At 48.7% G+C, this 23989-nt stretch overlaps 2 protein-coding genes across 4 annotated transcripts in view; both read right to left on the reverse strand.

Annotated features, from left to right (window-relative positions):
- The window catches only part of LOC120944301 (protein mono-ADP-ribosyltransferase PARP14-like), a 575277-nt gene that overhangs the window by 272790 nt on the left and 278498 nt on the right, over nt 1-23989 (reverse strand). The window lies entirely within an intron of this gene.
- The window catches only part of LOC120944304 (E3 ubiquitin-protein ligase DTX3L-like), a 73900-nt gene that overhangs the window by 37863 nt on the left and 12048 nt on the right, over nt 1-23989 (reverse strand). For 2 of the 3 annotated variants that reach the window (XM_040358338.1, XM_040358337.1), the window contains 3 exons: nt 18910-18943; nt 4895-5142; nt 3262-3295 (listed from right to left, as the gene is read on the reverse strand). In XM_040358338.1, the coding sequence (XP_040214272.1) occupies nt 3262-3295; nt 4895-5142; nt 18910-18943 (316 nt within the window). Of the gene's footprint in view, nt 1-3261; nt 3296-4894; nt 5143-13855; nt 14243-18909; nt 18944-23989 lie in introns of those variants that run through there. The other variant, XM_040358339.1, reaches the window with a different exon arrangement.

Genomic DNA, 23989 nt, shown 5'->3' on the forward strand with positions numbered 1-23989 from the left:
TTGGTCTCGGTTTGCGGGGTGAGCATACCTACTGTTGATGCCCGATTGATATGTTAAAGATTTTGATATTTGTTATTTAACTGCAGTATCTGTTCAACCTAATTTGTATATTTGTGTTCTTACATTTGTATCGTCTTTCCTGATGCTGACATTTCTTGCACATCCCTTGAAGAAGCATTTAGCGAAACATGTCGGGACAATTGTGCAAGTTGTTTTTTGTTCTACATGAGATCTATTTATTGTGACCACCTGTGTAAATCGATGTACTGTATACTCTCCGCTATGAACTGTGATTTTAATAATTGAATTTATAAAAAAAAAATGTAATCTTTATATTTTTTGATACACAATCTTCTCTCATCATTTTGTATACCCTATGCACCGTCAAAATCCCATTTCTTCCCTTCCTTTACACTACAATCTCATTGGGATGTGGTGCCAACTTATGAGGGTGTTTTACCTTTAAATCGGACACATATTCTATGAATGCTTCCAGATAATAATGGAAACCAAATATTAAAAAAAAGGAACCGTATATACTCGAATATAAGCCGACCCGAATATAAGCCGAGGCACCTGATTTTACCACAAAAAAATGGGAAAACGTATTGATTCGAGTATAAGCCTAGGGTGTCCATCTGCATGCCTCACTGTGCCCATGTCCATGCCTCACTGTGCCTGTGCCCATGCCTCACTGTATCTGTGTCCATGCCTCACTGTGTCCGTGTCTCACTGTGTCCGTGCCTCACTGTGTCCGTGCCTCACTGTGTCCGTGCCTCACTGTGTCCTTGCCCATGCCTCACTGTGTCCGTGCCCATGCCTCACTGTGTCCATGCCTCACTGTGCCCATGCCTCACTGTGCCCATGCCTCACTGTGTCTGTGTCCATGCCTCACTGTGCCCATGCCTCACTGTACCCATGCCTCACTGTGTCTGTGTCCATGCCTCACTGTGCCCATGCCTCAATGTACCCATGCCTCACTGTGCCCATGCCTCACTGTGCCAATAACTAGACTGACGTTTAACATGGGAGTCTATGGAAGGGGTGCCCGGCTTTGAAAAATCGGTTCTCCCCGGTCGCAGGTCCCCCAGACAACAAACTTTGCACACTTGTAGATGAGAAATGGGGCTATATGTGTGCCAAGTTCCGGGTCCAGGGGACCTATGACGGGCCGGTAACGGGTCCCCAAATTCACTGGAGAAATTACAGGTTAACATAGGAGTCTATGGAAGGGGTGCCCGGCTTTGAAAAATTGGTGCTCCCCGGCCAACAAACTTTGCACTTAGAGTGGGGCTACATGTGTGCCAAGTTTGGGGTCCAGGGGACCTGCGGCCGGCCAGTACTGGCTCCCCAAATTCCTGGAGATCAGGCGCAAAAAGGTGACTCGAGTATAAGCCGAGGGGGGCATTTTCAGCACAAAAAAAATGTGCTGAAAAACTCGGCTTATACGCGAGTATATACAGTAAATCATTTTAATGAGAATAGCGTTAAAAATGTACAACAGAGCTAATTTGTTCCAAGATATTCAACATTTCGTAGTAAAGGTGGTCAAAGAACAAATGTTCGATCTAGGCAGAGATTTCACATATTAACCCGACATGTTTCACCTAATAGCTTCATCAGGGGATATATGAATTGATCAGGGAATAGGCAAGACGAAAGTAACTACCACAAATGGGGGGGGGGCACAGTGGTGCAGTGGATAGCACTTTCACCTAGCAGCAAAAGGGGCCCTGGTTTGAATCCCGACCACGACACCATCTGCCTAAAGTTTGCATGTTCTCCCTGTGTCTGCGTCGGTTTCCTCCGGGTACTCTGGTTTCCTTCCACACTCCGAAGACATGCTGGTAAGTTAATTGGCTCCAGTCTAAAATGGCCCTAGTCATGCGCCTTGGGACCCCTCAGGGCAAGACCGCGCCATATCAAGATACCTCTCAACTCAACTCTCAATCGGCCCAGGATCGGCCAGAGAGACGGAGGGCGATTGTTGCGCTATTCCTTTTGCTACAGAACTACTTCCATTATTTTTACCGGACATAATTCATTATACATCTCAGTCGCCCTCCACTCCATGCTCTGAATTTATTTGTTTTAACCTGATCACCGTGTGCCCTGTCATTGGGAGCAGCGATCAGTGACGTGTCACAGTAAGCCACGCCCCCATACAGTTAGAATCACTCCCTAGGACACACTTAACTCCTTCCTCGCCCCCTACCAGTGTCATTTACACAGTAATCAGTGCATTTTTATAGCACTGATCGCTGTATAAAAGACAATGGTTGCAAAATGGCGTCAAAAGTGTCCAATGTGTCCGCCATAATGTCGCAGTCACAATAAAAAAAAAAAAAAAAAAAAAATCGCTGATCGCCGCCATTACTAGTAATAATAAAAATGCCATAAATCTATCCCCTATTTTGTAGACGCTATAACCAATCAATAAACGCTCATTGCAATTTTTTTTTACCAAAAATATGTAGAAGAAAACGTATCGGCCTAAACTCAGGAAAAAATTTTTTTTTTTATATATATATATATTTTTGGGGGATATTTATTATAGCAAAAAGTAAAAAATATTGCATTTATTTTCAAAATTGTCGCTCTATTTTTTTGTTTATAGCGCAAAAAATAAAAACCGCAGAGGTGATCAAATACCACCAAAATAAATTTCTATTTGTGGAGAAAAAAAGGACGCCAATTTTGTTTGGGAGCCACGTCGCACGACCGCGCAATTGCCAGTTAAAGCAACGCAGTGCCGAATCGCAAAAAAAAAAAAATGGCCCGGGTCATTTGGCAGCCAAATCCTTCAGGGCTGAAGTGGTAAAAATTTCTCAGAATTTTCCTTTTTTTTTTTTTATTATTTTAATTATTTTCTCATCACTAAATATAAATTCCATAAATGCTTCTCGTTTCCCAACACGTTTCACAACATATAGTTGCTTTGTCGGGGTAAATGGAATAGTTCCAACTGTGAAGCATGGTGGTGGGGTATCGTGTTGTGAATGAGGTTTTTCATTGACAGAGAAGGAAATAGGTGAGGGTTGAGGGTGGAAGGGATGAAGACAAGTATAAGAAAAGGCTTTGTTCAGTCTACTAGACGATCACCCTCCAGGAGGGCAAGAGAGCTAAAGACACAACCAGAGGTCCTCTCCACAACCTGAATGTCTTAGAATGGCCCTGTGTGTACGGCTACATCGTTTCTTTGCAACAGTTGGGCAGACATTTCAGATATAATATCATTAAGACATGATGAGTGTATATTACCTGCATAAAGCGAGGACCCAGACGCTCCATCATCCTACAAAAACACAGAGATGACCAATCATTACATCTGCAGGACTTGTGTCTCATTATTTATACATCCAAAACAAAGAGAGAAAATCCTCATACTGATAGTTCCTTATATCTCTGGAGGACTCATATGGTGGGATGTCTGTACATGGAGGATACAAGAGATAGACACCCCACTGTAGGCAGGAACACCCCACTGTGGGCGGGAACACCCCACTGTGGGCGGGAACACCCCACTGTGGGCAGGAACACCCCACTGTAGGCAGGAACACCCCACTGTAGGCAGGAACACCCCACTGTAGGCAGGAACACCCCACTGTGGGCAGGAACACCCCACTGTGGGCGGGAACACCCCACTGTGGGCGGGAACACCCCACTGTAGCCGGGAACACCCCACTGTAGCCGGGAACACCCCACTGTAGCCGGGAACACCCCACTGTAGGCAGGAACACCCCACTGTGGGCGGGAACACCCCACCTTAGGCGGGAACACCCCACCTTAGGCGGGAACACCCCACTGTGGGCGGGAACACCCCACTGTAGGCAGGAACACCCCACTGTAGCCGGGAACACCCCACTGTAGCCGGGAACACCCCACCTTAGGCGGGAACACCCCACTGTGGGCGGGAACACCCCACTGTAGCCGGGAACACCCCACCTTAGGCAGGAACACCCCACTGTGGGCGGGAACACCCCAAGGCTGTCCTGTTTATCCTGCCCTCCCATCTGCTGTCCCGTATATCCTGCCCCCCCCATCTCATGCCCTGTATATCCTGCCCCCCCCCCATCTCCTGTCCTGTATATCCTGCCCCCCATCTCCTGTCCGGTATATCCTGCCCCCCCCATCTCATGCCCTGTATATCCTGCCCTCCCCCATCTCCTGTCTTGTATATCCTGCCCCCCATCTCCTGTCCGGTATATCCTGCCCCCCATCTCATGCCCTGTATATCCTGCCCCCCCCCATCTCTTGTCCTGTATATCCTGCCCCCCCATCTCCTGTCCTGTATATCCTGCCCCCTCCCCCCATCTCCTGTATATCCTCCCCTCCCCCATCTCTTGTCTTGCCCCCCCATCTCCTGTCCTGTATATCCTGCCCCCTCCCCCCATCTCCTGTCCTGTATATCCCCCCCCCCCATCTCCTGTCCTGTATATCCTTCCCCCATCTCCTGTCCTGTATATCCTGCCCCCCCATCTCCTGTCCTGTATATCCTGCCCCCCCATCTCCTGTCCTGTATATCCCCCCCATCTCCTGTCCTGTATATCCTGCCCCCCCCCATCTCCTGTCCTGTATATCCCCCCCCCCCCCCATCTCCTGTCCTGTATATCCTGCCCTCCATCTCTTGTCCTGTATATCCTCCCCCCCCCCCAATCTCCTGCCCTGTAAAGACCTGCCCCCCCCCCCATCTCCTGCCCCCCCCATCTCCTGTCCTGTATATCCTGCCCCATATCAATGGCTCTCCATTGGAGGGTTGTCCTGTTTCCATGGAAGCTGCCTAACGTAAGAACTGAACTCCCAGCGACTCTTCTATGCCTTTAGAATATAAAGTTAGGACAGGCAGAGCCCCATTTAAATCACCAGCTCCTTCTTTGCTCAAATGGCGTCTTACCGAGTTCTTTCCGGACCCATTCCTGGGAGTGTCGGAATATTGATGACTGTTATAATCCTCTGTCAATGATTTTGGTGCAGAAGAGTTAACATTGTGATTTTTCCCATCAACGCCACTTTCCCATTCCTTGCGTCCAGTGGAATCATCTCCAGATCTCTTGGGATCTCCATTCCCTGGGTCGGGATCGGTCATTAAAGAACCCTTTCTCTTCCGATTATCTGGGTTGTGATCGTTTTCGTGTTGGTGACCTGTATGCAGAAAGGAGAGAAGAATTATGAGCTCAGCTTCGGATATTGGCAAATTACCCGAGTACCCGACACCGGAACGCGATACACAGGAATATGGGAAATGGAAGCGACACTGAACTGGATGGACTGTCTTTTTTATTCAACCTTACCATCTATGTAATTATATGTAAATATTAGGGACACACCCATATATCAGCTGCCACAAATAGGGTTATCTGCGTTTTGACAATATATATATATATACACCGTATTTATCGGCGTATAACACGCACAGGCGTATAACACGCACCCTAACTTTAAGAGGGAAGATTCAGGGAAAAAACCTTCCAAAGCACCCTGCGTATAACACGCAGGCACAGTTTACCCTCTATTTTCAGGGTAAAAAAGTGAGCGTTATACGCCAATAAATACAGTGGCCCAGATTCAAGAAGCTATTGCGCCCGCGCAACCATAGTTGCGCGGCGCAATAGCTGTTTTGCTCCCGCGTAGCGAATGCCCCTGATTCAGGAACATCGCTACGCGGACTGCAGCCTAGGATATGACAGACATAAGCCTCCTTATGCCTTCATATCTCAGGCTGCATTCTTGCGTTGGCCGCTAGGGGGCGCGGCCATTGTGATCGGCGTATAGTATGCAAATTGCATACTACCACCGATTCACAAAAGTTGCGCGGGCCCTGCGCACGCAAGGTACGGAGTTTCCGTACGGCGACTTTAGCGTAAGGTTGCTCCTGCTAATAGCAGGGGCAGCCAATGCTAAAGTATAGCCGCCCTTCCCGCTCGTGAAATTTATATTTCACGTTGTTTACGTAAGTGATTCGTGAATGGCGCTGGACGCCATTCACGTTCACTTAGAAGCAAATGACGTCCTTGCGACGTCATTTGCTGCAATGCACGTCGGGAAAGTTTCCCGACGGAGCATGCGCTGTTCGCTCGGCGCGGGAGCGCGCCTAATTTAAATGATTCCCGCCCCCGGCGGGATCATTTACATTAGGCGCCCTTACGCAGGGCTAATTAGCATAGCGCCCGCGCAATTTACGGAGCTACTGCTCCGTGAATCGCTGGGCAAATCCAAATATTTGCGTGGGCGCAGAGCAAAAATCGTTGCCCTTTGCCCACGCAAATATTGCGCGGATCTACCTGAATCTGGGCCAGTATATATTTAAAAGAAAAAAAAAAACACATCCCATATACAGTACAGACCAAAAGTTTGGACACACCTTCTCATTCAAATAGTTTTCTTTATTTTCATGACTATGAAAATTGTAGATTCACACTGAAGGCATCAAAACTAAATCTAAAAATAAATAAAATATATTTCATATTCTAGGTTCTTCAAAGTAGCCACCTTTTGCTTTGATTACTGCTTGGCACACTCTTGGCATTCTCTTGATCAGCTTCAAGAGGTAGTCACCTGGCGCAGCACCCCATCACTCTCCTTCTTGGTCACATAGCCCTTCCCCCGCCTGGAGGTGTGTTTGGGGTCATTGTTCTGTTGAAAAATAAATGATGGTCCAACTAAACGCAAACCGGATGGAATAGCATGCTGCTGCAAGATGCTGTGGTAGCCATGCTGGTTCAGTATAAATCCCCAACAGTGTCACCAGCAAAGCCCCCCCACACCATCACACCTCCTCCTCCATGCTTCACAGTGGGAACCCGGCATGTAGAGTCCATCCGTTCACCTTTTCTGCGTCACACAAAGACACGGGGGTTGGAACCAAAGATCTCAAGTTTGGACTCATCAGACCAAAGCACAGATTTCCACTGGTCTAATGTCCATCCCTTGTGTTCTTTACCCCAAACAAGTCCCTTGTGCTTGTTGCCTTTCTTTAGCAGTGGTTTCCTAGCAGATATTCTACCATGAAGGCCTGATTCACACCGTCTCCTCTTACCAGTTCTAGAGATGTGTCTGCTGCAAAAGGTGGAAGAACCTAGAATATGAAATCTATTTTCAGTTGTGTCACACTTTTTTGTTCTGTATAATTCCACAAGTGTTACTTCATAGTTTTCATGCCTTCAGTGTGAATCTACAATTCTCATAGTCATGAAAATAAAGAAAACTCTTTGAATGAGAAGGGGTGTCCAAACTTTTGGTCTGTACTGTACTTCAATGCAAAAACGCCAGTCACATTAATTACATTTTTCATTTTTTTTTTTTTAACAGTCCATTTCGGTTTGGGCAGCGGAATTTTCCTTTCGGTACACCACTAGTGCAATATTTTACAAACATTCATGGGCCCCAAATTTTATTTTTATTTTTTTTCAAATATTTTATTTCTACCGTCAAGGGCGAGTCCAGGTTCTCGTAACAATCATATATAAACAATAACATAACAGATATGATCACCAATCACTTTGGCCCCTTTCACACGGGGCCCATCAGTAATGATCCGCCCCCGGAACCTCCGCTTGTTCAGCGGGGATCGCTCCGATGATCCCCGCTGAGCCGGCGGATGACAGGGCGTTCCCCGCACACTGTGCAGGGACCGCCCTGTCTTTTCTCCGCTCTCCCCTATGGGGGGGATCGGATGAACACGGACCGTATGTCCGTGTTCACCCGATCCGATGCGCCAGGCGGATGGAAAAGTCGGTTTTTCCTCCGTCACACTTTGGCGGATCGGAGCGGGTCGGATGTCAGCGGGCATGTCACCGCTGACATCCGCGGCTCCACAGAGGAGCACGGAGCGCCCGTTCAGGTCCGCCTAAAAAACTGGCACTTAACGGGCCGCCCGTGTGAAAGAGCCCTAATTGTTAATCACAAGATACAGTAATAATCGCATCCTTCATAGCAACCTCCATACACCCCTGAGGAGGACAATATGCTGATATTACAGCGAGCGGTGGGGGGTGGACCACCCCTATTCGCTGTATCTGGCTTCCCCCTATGTCAGTGTCCCCATCAGAATCCCCTTTACATCAGCGTTCCCCCTTACATTGGGCTCCCCTCCAGAGTTCCACTTATATGAGAGACCACCTTACATCAGTGTCCCCACCAAATTCCCCCCCCCCCCCCCTTACATGAGTGTCACTTTCAAAGTTCCCCTATTGATTCAGTTCACACAGTGTGGTTATAGCAGCAGGGTGGGAGCCTGAGCAGGTCGGGATGTAGGAAGTTCTGTCCTTCTGTGGCAAGCATGTAAATGGTTGCTAGGATGCTGGCGGTCATAGCAACCAACAACAACAGTGCAACAACAGGAGGTGTTGGGTGAGGGAGGGGTGGTGTTCCTGTGCTGTAGACTATATAGTTGGGTGGTGGTTGGACTGAAGAAGTGGAAGCCCACTTATCTGAACCCTGTGTACTTAGTCTGAGGACTGGATACAAATTTCCTAGTGGGCCAGATGTGGTCCAAGGACAGCCCCCGCTATAGAAGAATAGATTAGATCTGTTACTTCTAATATATGTGTAGTGGCCTGCTCCTTTTTAGCTGACACTGCTTTAAAATTTAGAGGGTAGTCTGAGAGTTAAAGGGAAGACAGTATGATTTTACTAAATTTGGGCCTCTGTTCCAGCCAAGGCTGTACTGTGAGTGACCACTATTGTTTGCCTGGGGTGTCGTTACCACCCCAGGCCAAGGGTGGCAGCAGTTAGGTCAAGGTATATTGGGTGTTCTTCCTCGGCAGCCAATCAGTGGGGGTTGATCTTCCCGCTGTGCATGCTGGTGAGGATTACTTAAAGCGGAGGTTCACCCGCACATGACACTATTTCCCCATAGATTCCTGCTCGTTTTGTCTAGGGGAATCGGCTATTTGTTTTAAAATATGATCCGTACTTACGGTTTACGAGATGCATCTTCTCCGCCGCTTCCGGGTATGGGCTGCGGGACTGGGCGTTCCTATTTTGATTGACAGTCTTCCGAGAGGCTTCCGACGGTCGCATCCATCGCGTCACGATTTTCCGAAAGAAGCCGAACGTCGGTGCGCAGGCGCAGTATAGAGCCGCACCGACGTTCGGCTTCTTTCGGCTACTAGTGACGCGATGGATGCGATCGTCGGAAGCCTCTCGGAAGACTGTCAATCAAGAAGGAACGCCCAGTCCCGAAGACCCATACCCGGAAGCGGCGGAGAGGATGCATCTCGTAAACCGTAAGTACAGCTCATATTTTAAAACAACTAGCCGATTCCCCTAGACCGAACGAGCATGAATCTAGGGGGATTGTTTAAAAAAATTGATTAATGGGTGAACTCCCGCTTTAAGGGGCAGACTTCTTTGGACCGGGGTCGTCGATCGCTGTTCTGTCGTCCCACCACCCCCCGTGTGTGGCCCTCCTGGCCGGGGGGGGGGGGGGTGTTCCTGTGATCCTGGCTCCGGGACCACGTTGGTCCGGGGTTGTGATCTACCAAGTAGGCCCGGTAGTCAGACTGGGTCTACGGTTGCAGAGTGGTCCTGTGCTGTCTGTCCAGGAGGGAGGAAGCCGCTTGATGCAGAACCTATTCTGGAGGGCACCGAGGAGAAGGCTGGCATCTCAAGAGAGGCCTTGAACTTCATTGTTGGACGCACCATCACTGAAAGGCTGAATGAGGGTCGCCTGTCAGTTCTGAGTTCACAAGAAGTTATTCGGGAGAGATCCGGGTGCTGAATCCTGTGCTGAAAGGATTTTGGTCCGAATATACCTCCATCTGTGGGAAAGTCTGTGGCAGAGACTTTTTGCATTTTTCGTGCGCCATCCCGGCTGCTAGGCTAGTGAGAGGGACCTATCTGGGTGAGAGGGACCTATCCAGGGAGAGAGGGACCTATCCGGGAGAGAGGAACCTATCCGGGAGAGAGGAACCTATCCGGGAGAGAGGAACCTATCCGGGTGAGAGGGACCTATCCGGGAGAGAGGGACCTATCCGGGAGAGAGGAACCTATCCGGGTGAGAGGGACCTATCCAGGGTGAGAGGAACCTATCCGGGTGAGAGGGACCTATCCGGGTGAGAGGGACCTATCCGGGTGAGAGGGACCTATCCGGGTGAGAGGGACCTATCCGGGAGAGAGGGACCTATCCGGGAGAGAGGGACCTATCCGGGTGAGAGGGACTTATCCGGGTGAGAGGGACCTATCCGGGTGAGCAATACCCACTCTGGCGAGAGTGGCGACGAGATCTGTGTTGCTGGAAGCAGGAGTGTTTCTGGATAGAAGTTGTGCACCTGAACCTGTTACCTGTTACCCTTCCACCTCTTCAACCTCTTCCTTTATTCGTTTACCAAGTTCAGCAAATAAATCAGAGAAAAAGAAGTATAAAGTGTGGACATTGAACTTTCTCTCAGCTCTCATCGGATACCCTAGACGGCGAGGAAATAGAGCTAAATGTGTCACCCAAACAAAACCAGCAGCTCCTTCGGGGGTAGTGCTACATATATATATATATATAGTTAATGCAAAAACAAACCCCTCTCTCCCACAGTTCTTTTTAAGAGAAAATAAATCTCTTTGCATTCAATAAGTGTCTGGCACCCATCAATCTACTTTGCATTACACCCCCCATGCCTTATAATCCACTGTACATAGAAGGATGTCACCTGTCCCTAACTCTGGAGGTCACCATTAGGCCTAGAGAGGCCCGGGCCTTCCTAACACCAGCACTGCAGTGTATGACACAGTAGCAAAGAAAGACTGCCATCTATCCCTAAAAAGAGAAGTCAGGCCGCGTACACACGATCGGACAAAACCGATGAGAATGGACCGAGGTTCGTGTGTTTGACGTCACCGCATTCTGACCCAATCGGTTTTTGGAACGATGGTGTGTACACAGATCAGACCATCAGGCCACTTCAGCGGTGAACCGATGGAAATGGCCCGTCGGACCATTCTCATGGGTTTGGAACGACCGTGTGTGCGCGGCCCCAGACTGCACAGGCTCATCAGTCAATGGACAGTTTGCTGCCACATCTCCTGGCAACATGAACATTTATTATTTCCCCAGTTGGGTCTGCTAGGAGGCACCGGCCTTCCTAGTTTGGGGTGCAAAGCTCTAGACTAAAACCCAGAGTTTCTCCCCCATCTTTTTGCAATGCTTACCACTGGCTTGGAAGTGAAAGTGTGGGGCTAAAATATGAACAAAAATTGTGAAATGTCTATCACTAAGTGATGTGATACCCAACTGGGTAAAAAGTGAAAAAATATTATTGTTAAAGTAATAAATCCACATCAAAAACAATGCATGTGAAAATGTCCATCACAATGAAGTGAAGAGTAATGGTGAAGATAACGTATAGCTGTGTAGACCATCACGTGGAAACTTCTTTCAGGTAGGTATGGTATGACTAAATACGCTTACCGGAACCGGTGGATCCGACTGTCAGCGACAACGGATCAATTGAGCATGGATAATCCCATCGGCAAGTGGAATCTGGATGATATCAGCCACGAACATAGCCCATGGACTCGGCAGTCTACGGTTGGGAATCCCTCTATAGATGGTATGCTGGACGTGTAGAGGAAACTGAACTCTAAGGCTGCGTACACACGATTGGTTCAAACCGATGAAAACGGACCAAAGTTCAGTTTCATCGGTCCAAACCGTCCGTGTGTACGCCCCATCGGTCTGTTGTCCTTCAGACAAAAGTTAGAGAACTTGCTTTAAAATCGAACCGATGGACCGCTGACCGATAGGTCCAAACCGATGGTTAGTACACAAAAGCATCGGTTCAAAACCCGCGCATGCTCAGAATCAAGTTGACGCATGCTTGGAAGCATTGAACTTCGTTTTTTTTCAGCACGTCGTTGTGTTTGACGTCACCGCGTTCTGACCTGATCGGTTTTCGAACTGATGGTGTGTACGCACATCAGACCATCAGGGCGCTTCAGCGGTGAACCGATAAAAACAGTCCGTCGGACCATTCTCATCGGATGGACCGGTCGTGTGTGCGCGGCCTAAGGGATCAGTGCCGTTTTCAGATGGTATTAGGCAGATTCCAATGGGTGAACCCCTTAGGGGTGAATGGAAGGCACAATGGAGAAGCTAAAAAAAATAAAAAACGTAATCCACCAGGACATGGAAGGAAAAAGAAAACGATGCTCCAATGGTGCAGGTCAAAAATGGTGGGTTTTAAATTAAAAAAAAACGACAAACGTTAAGGTGTCTGTTTAATAAACTGTGAAGTTTTTTCTCCGTTCAGTTCACAGCAGTTCTCATGAGGAGAATTATCTCCTCTGCAGCCGGTTTAATAAACTGAGAACTTCAGTTCTCAGATGGTGAACAGAGGTGAAGTTTTTTCTCTGAAAACAGCCGAGATCTGTGTAAAAGTGGGTGGACTGCCTGTAATCTCGTGAGATATTGTGAGATTATGGTGCAGCCTAATTCAAAAAGTGAAACTAAAGTTTAAAAGAACATGTAATTAATGTTTTCAGACATGTGATAACATATATATATATATATATATACACATATATACCATATTTATCAGCCTATTGTGCGCACCCGCGTATAGCGCGCACCCCTACTCTGGACGTGAAATTCCTGAATTTTATTTATTTTTTATTACTTACAGTTTTGGTGTCTTGCCTGGCGTCCATCGGCGGCCTTGTCCGGACCGGCGTCCGTCTGCGGCCTTCGTGGTGTCCTCCCCGCTGCTCCTGCGCTGTCTCTGAGCCGATCCCTGCTTCCCGCGCTGTGTTTGAACGCCGCCGCCACCGACATATACCGAGCGCAGTACACTCGAGCACGCTCGGCTCCTCTCGCATAACCTAGAAGGGAGCCGAGCCTGGCCGACTGTACCCGAGAGTACTGCGCTCGGTATATTTCCGCGGCGGCGTTCAAACACAGCGCGGGAAGCAGGGATCGGCGGCAAAGTTCAAACACAGTGCGGGAAGCAAGTATCGGCGTATATAGCGCACCCACAATTTTGCCCTGATTTTAAGGGCAAAAAAGTGCGCGGTATACGCCGATAAATACGGTATATATTATATATATATATATATATATATATATATACACACACACACACACACACACACACACACGTGTATATTGTTGTTAATATTCATTTTTAACCCACTGGTGTTGAAATTAGGAAGAAATAAGCCTTCTTCCTCTTATAACACCAGCTTCTCTCCCAGATTCTCCACCTCTGAGCTGGTGAATCTGGAAGGGAGATATTTCAGTGGAAGAGCTGTGAAATCTTCATATCACGGTTTATTAAACTGGCCGTTTGTGACAAAACATCCATGTGATGTGAAGTGGAGAATGTGTTCTCTGCTCCTTATCACAGTTTATTAAACCGGCAATGCTCTGTGATAAGCAGTGATCAGCCGTGATCATCATGATCTCGGCTTATCACGGTTTATTAAACGTACACCTCTAAGTGATCACGATTCAAAGATAAAAGCAATATAAGGAGTGGTGTATCAGGCCTGACGCGTTTCGTTCCACTAGGACTTCTACTGGGGCATCTTACCACACGCTTTCCCTGCAACAGTCTTTGTGGTTGTTGGGGGAGACTTTGGCTTTGTGTTGAAAGTCCATGGAAGTTACAGGGGAGATGCCCAAGCACTCAGCTGCAAAGAACCTCTCAATGGGCTCCACAAGAATATCAGCTGACTTGGGTGCCCTTGGATCACTAATTTCTTCAGGGAGATAGGTAAAGACCTTAGGTAAAAACCCATGACAACATGCTCCACTACCAGTGCTCCACAGAGACTCTGGTTGCAGCCACATCTACAACAGGTGGATAAGATCAAACATCTGAGATTGTGGAGACTTCTTGACTTGGAAGGACCAGATGTCACATACCTCACTGTGGAGTTTAAGATGAGAAGGGGGCCTTTTGTACAATTCCCATCCTGGTAGTGGAGACAGGGGCTGCTAGGGCAGCAGAAGGGCACAGATGCCAGGAATCTGGAGTAGTGGACTTGAATCTGGATACACAGGGATCCACTCAGTAGCAGTATGGAGTCAGGTCAAAAGCTGTGATCAGCAGCAACCAAGCAGACAGGCACAGAATCACAATCAGGTCCAAGGCAGGGGACGGGCAGCAACGTGCTCGCAGGTACCAGGTGAGCAGCAAATATGACAGGCAAGGGAAATCTGATGAGAAGTGTCATGCATAGCAGGTTTTCAGGAACTTGGATACACAGGAATCAGAGCTGAAGACAATCCAGCAATGAGGATCGGCAGACCTCAGCTTTAAATAGGGCGCTGGGCGTGTCCGCGTCCGTGAGTGCAGAGGCGTGTGTGCCGAATTCTTGTTCTTGCTTGTCTTGTTAAGCTTCTATGCTCACAACCCCGCATGCAAGAAAATAAGCATCTGCTGCACGAGATCCCTGACACCAGCTGCTGACAGTGTACCCATACCACCAAGGTATCACCAGCTGTGCCAGTATATCCTGTCTGACCACAAGCCACAGCGGCAAATTCATTTTCTGCGACTCCTCGGTTAGCGAGGGGGTGACCAGTCCTGCGCACTGTTTTAGGTCAGCTCCCCCCTCGGTGGTCCTTTTAAATGTTGCTAGACTCTGGGTCATCCTCAGCTGTCATCTCGGACAGATAGCGATCAATAAGGATAGGGGAGCATTGACCTGCAGTTGCTTCTGCATTTGTTCCTGCACGCCATTGTCCCAATACTGGGCATTTGCAACTATATCATCACCAACTATATCATCATCTCCTACATCTCCAGTCACTCCATTTACCGACCCTTTAAATAGCAGTTTCTTGCTACAACTGCCCACAGTATTCCATCATATGTGAGCCGGGGATGGGTAGCGGGTGCAGTGCCCCCTGGGGTGAGCAACCTTTTCAGGTCCAAACACCAGTCCAAGGACATGGTGCCAATCAGTTGTGAGTTTACTGGTGCTAGACACAGGTGCTGTAGAGTGCTTCAGGAGGTAAATAAATGACAAAGCCTAGCTGTGTCTCGGCTCGGACTGCACACAAGGCAATAATAACTATCAGGCAGTCCAATCCCCCCCACTGGTCGGCCTTCGCAAAAGTAGTTCCCAGTTTTCACCAACCTTTAGCTCTACACATGACCTGTCTGCTGCCCAGGCTGCAGAGAAATGACTGAGCTCCAGGTGATCCTAAAAGGGCCTGCAAGGAAAAGGGGCACCACTGGGACAGGAACCATGGATCAGAGGTCCTGATAGGTGTAGGACAGGAGCCTGGGGGGGGGGGGGTGCAAATCCTGAATGGGACCTTTCCAGGCTCCCTGCGAGACACTCTGTTACGCTCCTCTGTATATCCAGTACAGTGAGCGAGCCTTGTGACCATAGAAAGTGTGAAAGGACTACATGACACCTCCCCCTCCTCATCTCCATAACATGATAAGGGGTGGTGGGGTTCTAGAGTACTAATATACTTTTAACCCTTGGGGGGACAACACTGCTCCTCCATAGATACAGTACTGTGAGTATCAGGACACGGGTCTGAACCTGTGACCTCTGCGTTGTGTCTGGCAGGATTTCTTCTTGCTGAACCACCTGGAATGCTGGACAATTCCTTGGATGATTTTGCCATGAATCCTGTTTTTCTTGAACCTTAAAACTCTTCGCTGCTCCCATGCACCTTCTGATTTAGACCATGTAACGGTCACCACCGTTTACGACCTTCCATCCCATCCACGACAGCTCATCTGACACACAGACAAATTAGCAGGCATCCCATTTTCCCAGAATCAAGACGAGACACGCAGCTCTGTACTTGTTCCAAATGTAATGACCACTTTAATGGTTTCTTCTCAGCTTTTTATGCAGTTACAATCATGTGACAGTATTCAAAGGGACAATGAGATCTCCACCCCCCTAATCACACACCAAGGCTAATTACTAAACATTCTAGACGTGTCGGCGCCGGCCTATAATTATCATGATCTCATCACTGCACATTCCTTCATTAACAGCATAACAAACAAAACACCATCACACACTGAGTTCCCTAGGCAGATGTTCCATCTCCGCATACAGCTTGACACCTATTCACACCTCTGAGCATCAATAGGCTTTAGACAGTGTTATCACACAATTAAAGGCCTTTCAAGAGCCAGCCTTATTTAACATGTCACTAGGCTATCCAGAGAGATGAGTCACTATTGACTGGTTGGGTCACAATTAACCAACAACTTGCAATCTCTCAAGATCCTGCAATATGAACTATTATTAATGTCCCATCTCATGTAATACATGAATTATGATTCACTTGCCACCCCATGCCCAAAGGGCACAGGGTGGACTCAGACCCAAGAGTTATCAGTGACGCTGACACAGGAGTATCCCCCATCCTCACAAAGTCTCTGGGTGTCACAGGTCATCCTGTAACAGGCCATGTCTCTGCACTTCCTGTTTGCCAGATTATTGTGCTCTCTCCAGCCAATATCTCCCTCTTGTCTCTCCTGCTGCCGTCCGTCTGATCTTCACTGCCACTCATTACCGACCTTTGGCTTGCTCCTCGGCTATGCTTCTGCTGGATCCCAACCTGCAACCACTTGTTACCGATCTTTGGCTTGTTTCCTGACTATGCTTCTGCTTGATCCCTATCTGCTATATCTGCTACTAGGCCCCGCCTTTCTCACCTCCTGGTGGAGCGATCTTGAGAAACGCAGCCTGGTGCTAACACACAGCAAAACCATACCTCCCAACCTTTTGAGATGGGAATGAGGGACACCTACCAGAAAATGTATGTAGGTATGGGACACGCCCCTGCCACACCCCCATAAAGGAGAATTAACCCCAAAAAAGTTTAATTAAATCCACAAGGGCTTTTTTTACCATTAATATTCCTTTATATTGTCTTTTAAAATGTACAAATGCAGCAATTTAGATGAAAGGTTTAGCTCTGGGAAACACTTTTTGAAAGATAAATAATATTTTCTATACAACTATATAGGTCAGAACAAAATGAGGGACAAATGAGGGGGGAGAGGGACAGAGGTGCATTGCTCGAAATCAGGGACAGTCCCTCGAAATCAGGGACAGTTGGGAGCTTTGGCAAAACCCACTCCCACCATCAGGAGATCTGGTGAATACCAGTTAGAGCTTAGTCCCCGCACCTCAGGTGAGCCCACGTCATCCCCCAGGGTGACCTGCTTGTGCACCTATCCTGCTGATCGCTGGCAGTCTCTCTACTGCTATAGCTACCACTCTCTAAGCCTGACCCCTGACAGCAAGTGAGAATTATCACCTTAGGACAGGAAGTTGGTTACTGGCAGGATCACCAGGCGAAAATAAAGGTGGGAAAAATGAAAACTAAGGACTGGTAAACTGCAATATTTGACATTTCTATTCTTGGGTTTAGATTCACTTTAATAGATGTTAGAAAGCAATACAGATATTACCTTCTTAAAACACAGGGGGTATTAGCTTTTGAAAGATTTTAGGACGGGACGGTGATCAGGACTGAAAATGGTTCCGGGGAACCTGCCACCTGACCTGCCGGTAGGAAGTCCTGACCACCAAACATCAGTGATGAGCAGTGGCGGTGCGTCCATAGAGGGCGCAGGAGCACCACCCCCTTTCTCCTGCATTCGTCACTCAACAATAGATAGATTCATGCATTGCATGAATCTATCTATTGTCGCCGCTGCCGCCCACTATTCAGGTGTCCCGCCCCCTTTTGAGCGCCGGCCATCAGAATAACAGCGGCAGGGGTGTTTTGGAAGTGCCTGATTAGAGCCTGTGGGCTCTAATTAGCTTCCAAATGGTTAACCAGAGGGCGCACAGGGTGTGTGTTCCCTGGTTAAACAATGCTGTGTTAAGGAATCGCTTCCCTAACACTGACCCGTCTCTCAGCCAATCAGGTGCACCGGGTCTGGTTACCGTTCACCTGATTGGCTGAAGCGACATCGAGGGCGGGAGAAGACATCGAGGTAGCGTGGAGAGGACGGCGCTGACCCAAGGATGGTAAGTGTCGGGCTGGGGGGAAACTGGCGGCATTTGGGGGGAAACTGGCGGCATTTGGGGGGGGGGGGAAACTGGCGGCGTTTGGGGGGGGGGAAACTGGCGGCATTTGGGGGGGGGAAACTGGCAGCATTTGGGGGGGGAAACTGGCCGCATTTGGGGGGGGAAACTGGCCGCATTTGGGGGGACAAACTGGTCGCATTTGGGGGGGACAAACTGGCCGCATTTGGGGGGGACAAACTGGCCGCATTTGGGGGGACAAACTTGCCGCATTTGGGGGGGGCAAACTGGCGGCATTTGATGGGCACAGAGGCGGCAATTGATGTTTTTTTTCCAGTTTGTTTGCGCTCCCTCAAACCGCCACTGGTGATGAGTAAGATGGGAATTAGTCAGAGAAGCACCAAATGCCCAATGGTAACTGAGGGAGCTGCGGAGATCTGGTTGGGACAACTACAACCCTTCTGATCTACAGAGCCAGGCTGGGAAGAAAGCTGTTGCTATAAAAATAAAATAAAATTACAGTTCTGGTACTTTGATTTTGGAGTTTGCCAAAAGAATCGTTACAAACAAACAATCAATACGGAAAATGTCTGATTTTGACACAAAGGCTGAGTGGGTGGAAATCCAACACAGCCCATCACCATGAGGACACGATTCCAACTGTGAAGCATGGCGGTGGGTTTCCTGATGTGATTAGGCTTTTCATTGACAAAGAAAGCGTTATGTGAAGTTTGAGGATGAGAGGGGTGGAGCCAAATACAGGAAAAGCTTTGTTCAGTCTACTAGAGGGTCACCTTCCAGCAAGACAATATACATAAAGACACAACCCGAGCTCCACTCCTCAACCTGAATGTCCAGCTAAAAGCAGCGCTGCGTCTTTCCTTTGTAACAGTCGACCAGATATTCTAAATATAAGACAATTATGCCATGGCGAGTTATAGGAATGATGTATATTACCTTTATCAGACGAGGACCCAGATGCTTCATCGTCCTACAAAACACAGAGATGACCAATCATTACATCAGCAGGACTCTCATTATTTTTCATTCCACAGAAAGCCAGAAGCAATAACATTTTTACCTTAGTGCATTCCCTGTGAGGAGATCACCTTTTCGGGCAGAATTTCACTTTTCAGAATAAATAGAATCGTTTTGCAATGCCATTCCTGGCCCCGCCCTCCCGATGTGCTCGTCTCTCACTTGCCTCATTCATGGAAGCATTAACAGTTTGCCAACCAGCTCACGCCGATATACGTCGGCAAAATGGCACGGCTGGGCATATTAAAGTACCTATACATTGCCCTTTAACCACTTGAGATCCGCGCTATAGACAAAATACGTCCGCAGCGCGGCTCTCAAGTGCCAAGTGGCCGTTTAAACACGGCCTTCTATGTGCATTACCCGCGCGCGCCACTGGGTGGCGCGCGGCGGGTAAAAACTGTCCCGGCGCATCGCCGAAGACCCGATGCGTGTACCTGGCGGCCGCGATGTCCGCCGGGTACACGCGATCGTCGGTGACACGGCAGGTGACAGTAGGGACGTGGAGCTCTGTGTGTAAACACAGAGCTCCACGTGCTGTCAGAGGAGAGGAGACCGATCTGTGTCTCTTGTACATAGAGACACAGCATCGGTCCCCTCCCCCAGTCACCCCCCCCTCCCCCCACACAGTTATAACACACCCAGGCTACACAGTTAACCCCTTCCTCACCCCCTAGTGTTAACCCCTTCACTGCCAGTCACATTTATACAGTAATTCGTGCATTTTTATAGCACTGATCGCTGTATAAATGTGAATGGCGCCAAATTTGTGTCAATAGTGTCCGATACGTCCGCCGCAATATCCCAGTCCCAATAAAAATCGCAGATCGCCGCCATTACTAGTAAAAAAAAAAATAATAAAAAAAAATCATAATTCTGTTCCCCATTTTGTAGGCGCTATAACTTTTGCGCAAACCAGTCGCTTATTGCGATTTTTTTTTTTTTTTTTACAAAAATACGTCGAAAAATACGTATCGGCCTTAACTGAGAAAAAAAAGAGTTTTTTAAAAAAAAAATTGGGATATTTATTATAGCAACAAGTAAAAAAAAATATATATTTTTTTTAAATTGTCGCTCTTTTTTTGTTTAATAGCGCAAAAAATAAAAACCGCAGAGGTGATCAAATACCACCAAAAGAAAGCTCTATTTGTGGGGAAAAAAGGACGCCAATTTTGTTTGGGAGCCACGTCGCACGACCGCGCAATTGTCAGTTAAAGCGACGCAGTGCCGGACGCTGAGATTTCGCCTGGGAACGAAGGGGGTTTATGTGCCCAGTAAGCAAGTGGTTAAAACGTGACACTGTGGGCGCGCCGCAAACTCCGTGAGTGTGACCGCGGGTCCCGCGGACTCGATGTCCACCGGGAGACCCGCGATCGTCTCACGGAGAGGAAGAATGAGGAAATGCTGATGTAAAACAGGCATTTCCCCGGTCTGCCTAGTGACAGGACACTGATCACAGTTCCTTGTAATCAGGAGCAGTGATCAGTTTTGTGTCACACGTAGCCCATCCCCCCTACAGTTAGAACACATCCCTAGGACACACTTAACCCCTTCCCTGCCAGTGTAATTTTTAGAGTAATCAGTGCATTTTTATAGCACTGATCGCTGTATAAATGACAATGGTCCCAAAATTTGTGTCCACCATAATGTAAAAAAATGCTGATCGCCGCCATTACTAGTAAAAAAAAAATATTAATAAAAATGCCATAAAAGTAACTATCCCCTATTTTGTAGACGTTATAACTTTTGCTCAAACCAATTAACAAACGCTTATTGCGATTTTTATTACCAAAAATATGTAGAAGAATACGTATCGGCCTAAACTGAGGGGGAAAAAATGTTTTTTTATATATATTTTTTGGGGATATTTATTATAGCAAAAAGCTTAATTTTTCAAAATTGTCGCTCTATTTATGTTTATAGCGCAAAAAATAAAAACCGCAGAGGAGATCAAATACCACCAAAAGAAAGCTGTATTTGTGGGGAAAAAGGACGCCAATTTTGTTTGGGTGCCACCTTGCATGACCTCAGTTAAAGCGACGCAGGACCGAATCACAGAAAAATGGCCCGGTCATTGGGCAGCCAATTCTTCCGGGGCTGAAGTGGTTAAGCATGTTATACAGCACAGTGCTGTAACACCTGTAATACCTGGTTGATTCTGTTTGTTTCTGCTCTCCCCTGTGTAAACTGACCATGGTTCATCAGGGCTGCTGAGCCCTAACACTGTGGTCAGTTTACGTGCCTCCGTCATCCGCAGCTCTCCTCTCTGCTCTCCTCCTCCCCCCTCCCTGCCTGTCAGCTCCATGTGTGAGCCGCCCCCCTCCCCTTCTATCACAGTTCCGGGCAGTGCACACATTACTGCTCCCAATCACTGCCAGCCCCTCTGCTAGGATTACATGTTGTATATACACTAAATGCCATTTTCTAAAATTCTTGTCGAAAATAATGTTTTTCTTATCTCCAATCAGCGGTCACGTGACCGCCCGGCGACGTCTTCCTCCGATGTTTGTATTACAGAGGGAAATCACGTGGCCGCCCCCGGCACCGTCTTCCTCCAATGTTTGTATTACAGAGGGAAATCACGTGGCCGCCCGGTGCCGTCTTCCTCCGATGTTTATTTTACAGAGGGAAATCACGTGGCTGCCGGTGCTTTCTTCCTCCGATGTTTGTATTACAGAGGGAAATCATGTGGCCGCCCCGGCGCTGTCTTTCTCCAATGTTTGTATTACAGAGGGAAATCACGTGGCTGCCGGTGCCGTCTTCCTCTGATGTTTGTATTACAGAGGGAAATCACGTGGCTGCCGGTGCTTTCTTCCTCCGATGTTTGTATTACAGAGGGAAAGCACGTGGCTGCCCGGCGCCGTCTTCCTCCGATGTTTGTATTACAGAGGGAAATCATGTGGCCGCCCCGGCGCTGTCTTTCTCCAATGTTTGTATTACAGAGGGAAATCACGTGGCTGCCGGTGCCGTCTTCCTCTGATGTTTGTATTACAGAGGGAAATCACGTGGCCGCCCCGGCGCTGTCTTTCTCCAATGTTTGTATTACAGAGGGAAAGCACGTGGCCGCCCGGCGCCGTCTTCCTCCGATGTTTGTATTACAGAGGGAAATCACGTGGCCGCCCCGGCACCGTCTTCCTCCAATGTTTGTATTACAGAGGGAAATCATGTGGCCGCCCTGGCGCTGTCTTTCTCCAATGTTTGTATTACAGAGGGAAATCACGTGGCTGCCGGTGCCGTCTTCCTCCGATGTTTGTATTACAGAGGGAAATCACGTGGCCGCCCCGGCGCTGTCTTTCTCCAATGTTTGTATTACAGAGGGAAATCACGTGGCCGCCCGGCGCCGTCTTCCTCCGATGTTTGTATTACAGAGGGAAATCATGTGGCCGCCCCGGCGCTGTCTTTCTCCAATGTTTGTATTACAGAGGGAAATCACGTGGCTGCCGGTGCCGTCTTCCTCTGATGTTTGTATTACAGAGGGAAATCACGTGGCCGCCCCGGCGCTGTCTTTCTCCAATGTTTGTATTACAGAGGGAAAGCACGTGGCCGCCCGGCGCCGTCTTCCTCCGATGTTTGTATTACAGAGGGAAATCACGTGGCCGCCCCGGCACCGTCTTCCTCCAATGTTTGTATTACAGAGGGAAATCATGTGGCCGCCCTGGCGCTGTCTTTCTCCAATGTTTGTATTACAGAGGGAAATCACGTGGCTGCCGGTGCCGTCTTCCTCCGATGTTTGTATTACAGAGGGAAATCACGTGGCCGCCCCGGCGCTGTCTTTCTCCAATGTTTGTATTACAGAGGGAAATCACGTGGCCGCCCGGCGCCGTCTTCCTCCGATGTTTGTATTACAGAGGGAAATCACGTGGCTGCCGGTGCTTTCTTCCTCCGATGTTTGTATTACAGAGGAAAATCACGTGGCCACCCGGTGCCGTCTTCCTCCGATGTTTGTTTTACAGAGGGAAATCACGTGATCACCTGGTGCCGTCTTCCTCCGATGTTTGCATTACAGAGGGAAATCACGTAGCCGCCCGGCGACGTCTTCCTCCGATGTTTGTATTACAGAGGGAAATCACGTAGCCGCCCGGCGCCGTCTTCCTCCGATGTTTGCATTACAGAGGGAAATCACGTAGCCGCCCGGCGCCGTCTTCCTCCGATGTTTGCATTACAGAGGGAAATCACGTAGCCGCCCGGCGCCGTCTTCCTCCGATGTTTGTATTACAGAGGGAAATCACGTAGCCGCCCGGCGCCGTCTTCCTCCGATGTTTGTATTACAGAGGGAAATCACGTAGCCGCCCGGCGCCGTCTTCCTCCGATGTTTGTATTACAGAGGGAAATCACGTAGCCGCCCGGCGCCGTCTTCCTCCGATGTTTGTATTACAGAGGGAAATCACGTAGCCGCCCGGCGCCGTCTTCCTCCGATGTTTGTATTACAGAGGGAAATCACGTAGCCGCCCGGCGCTGTCTTCCTCCGATGTTTGTATTACAGAGGGAAATCACGTAGCCGCCCGGCGCCGTCTTCCTCCGATGTTTGTATTACAGAGGGAAATCACGTAGCCGCCCGGCGCCGTCTTCCTCCGATGTTTGTATTACAGAGGGAAATCACGTAGCCGCCCGGCGCCGTCTTCCTCCGATGTTTGTATTACAGAGGGAAATCACGTAGCCGCCCGGCGCCGTCTTCCTCCGATGTTTGTATTACAGAGGGAAATCACGTAGCCGCCCGGCGCCGTCTTCCTCCGATGTTTGTATTACAGAGGGAAATCACGTAGCCGCCCGGCGCCGTCTTCCTCCGATGTTTGTATTACAGAGGGAAATCACGTAGCCGCCCGGCGCTGTCTTCCTCCGATGTTTGTATTACAGAGGGAAATCACGTAGCCGCCCGGCGCCGTCTTCCTCCGATGTTTGTATTACAGAGGGAAATCACGTAGCCGCCCGGCGCCGTCTTCCTCCGATGTTTGTATTACAGAGGGAAATCACGTAGCCGCCCGGCGCCGTCTTCCTCCGA

The sequence above is a fragment of the Rana temporaria genome, chromosome 6 (genome assembly GCF_905171775.1).
Source record: "Rana temporaria chromosome 6, aRanTem1.1, whole genome shotgun sequence".
Lineage (NCBI taxonomy): Eukaryota > Metazoa > Chordata > Amphibia > Anura > Ranidae > Rana > Rana temporaria.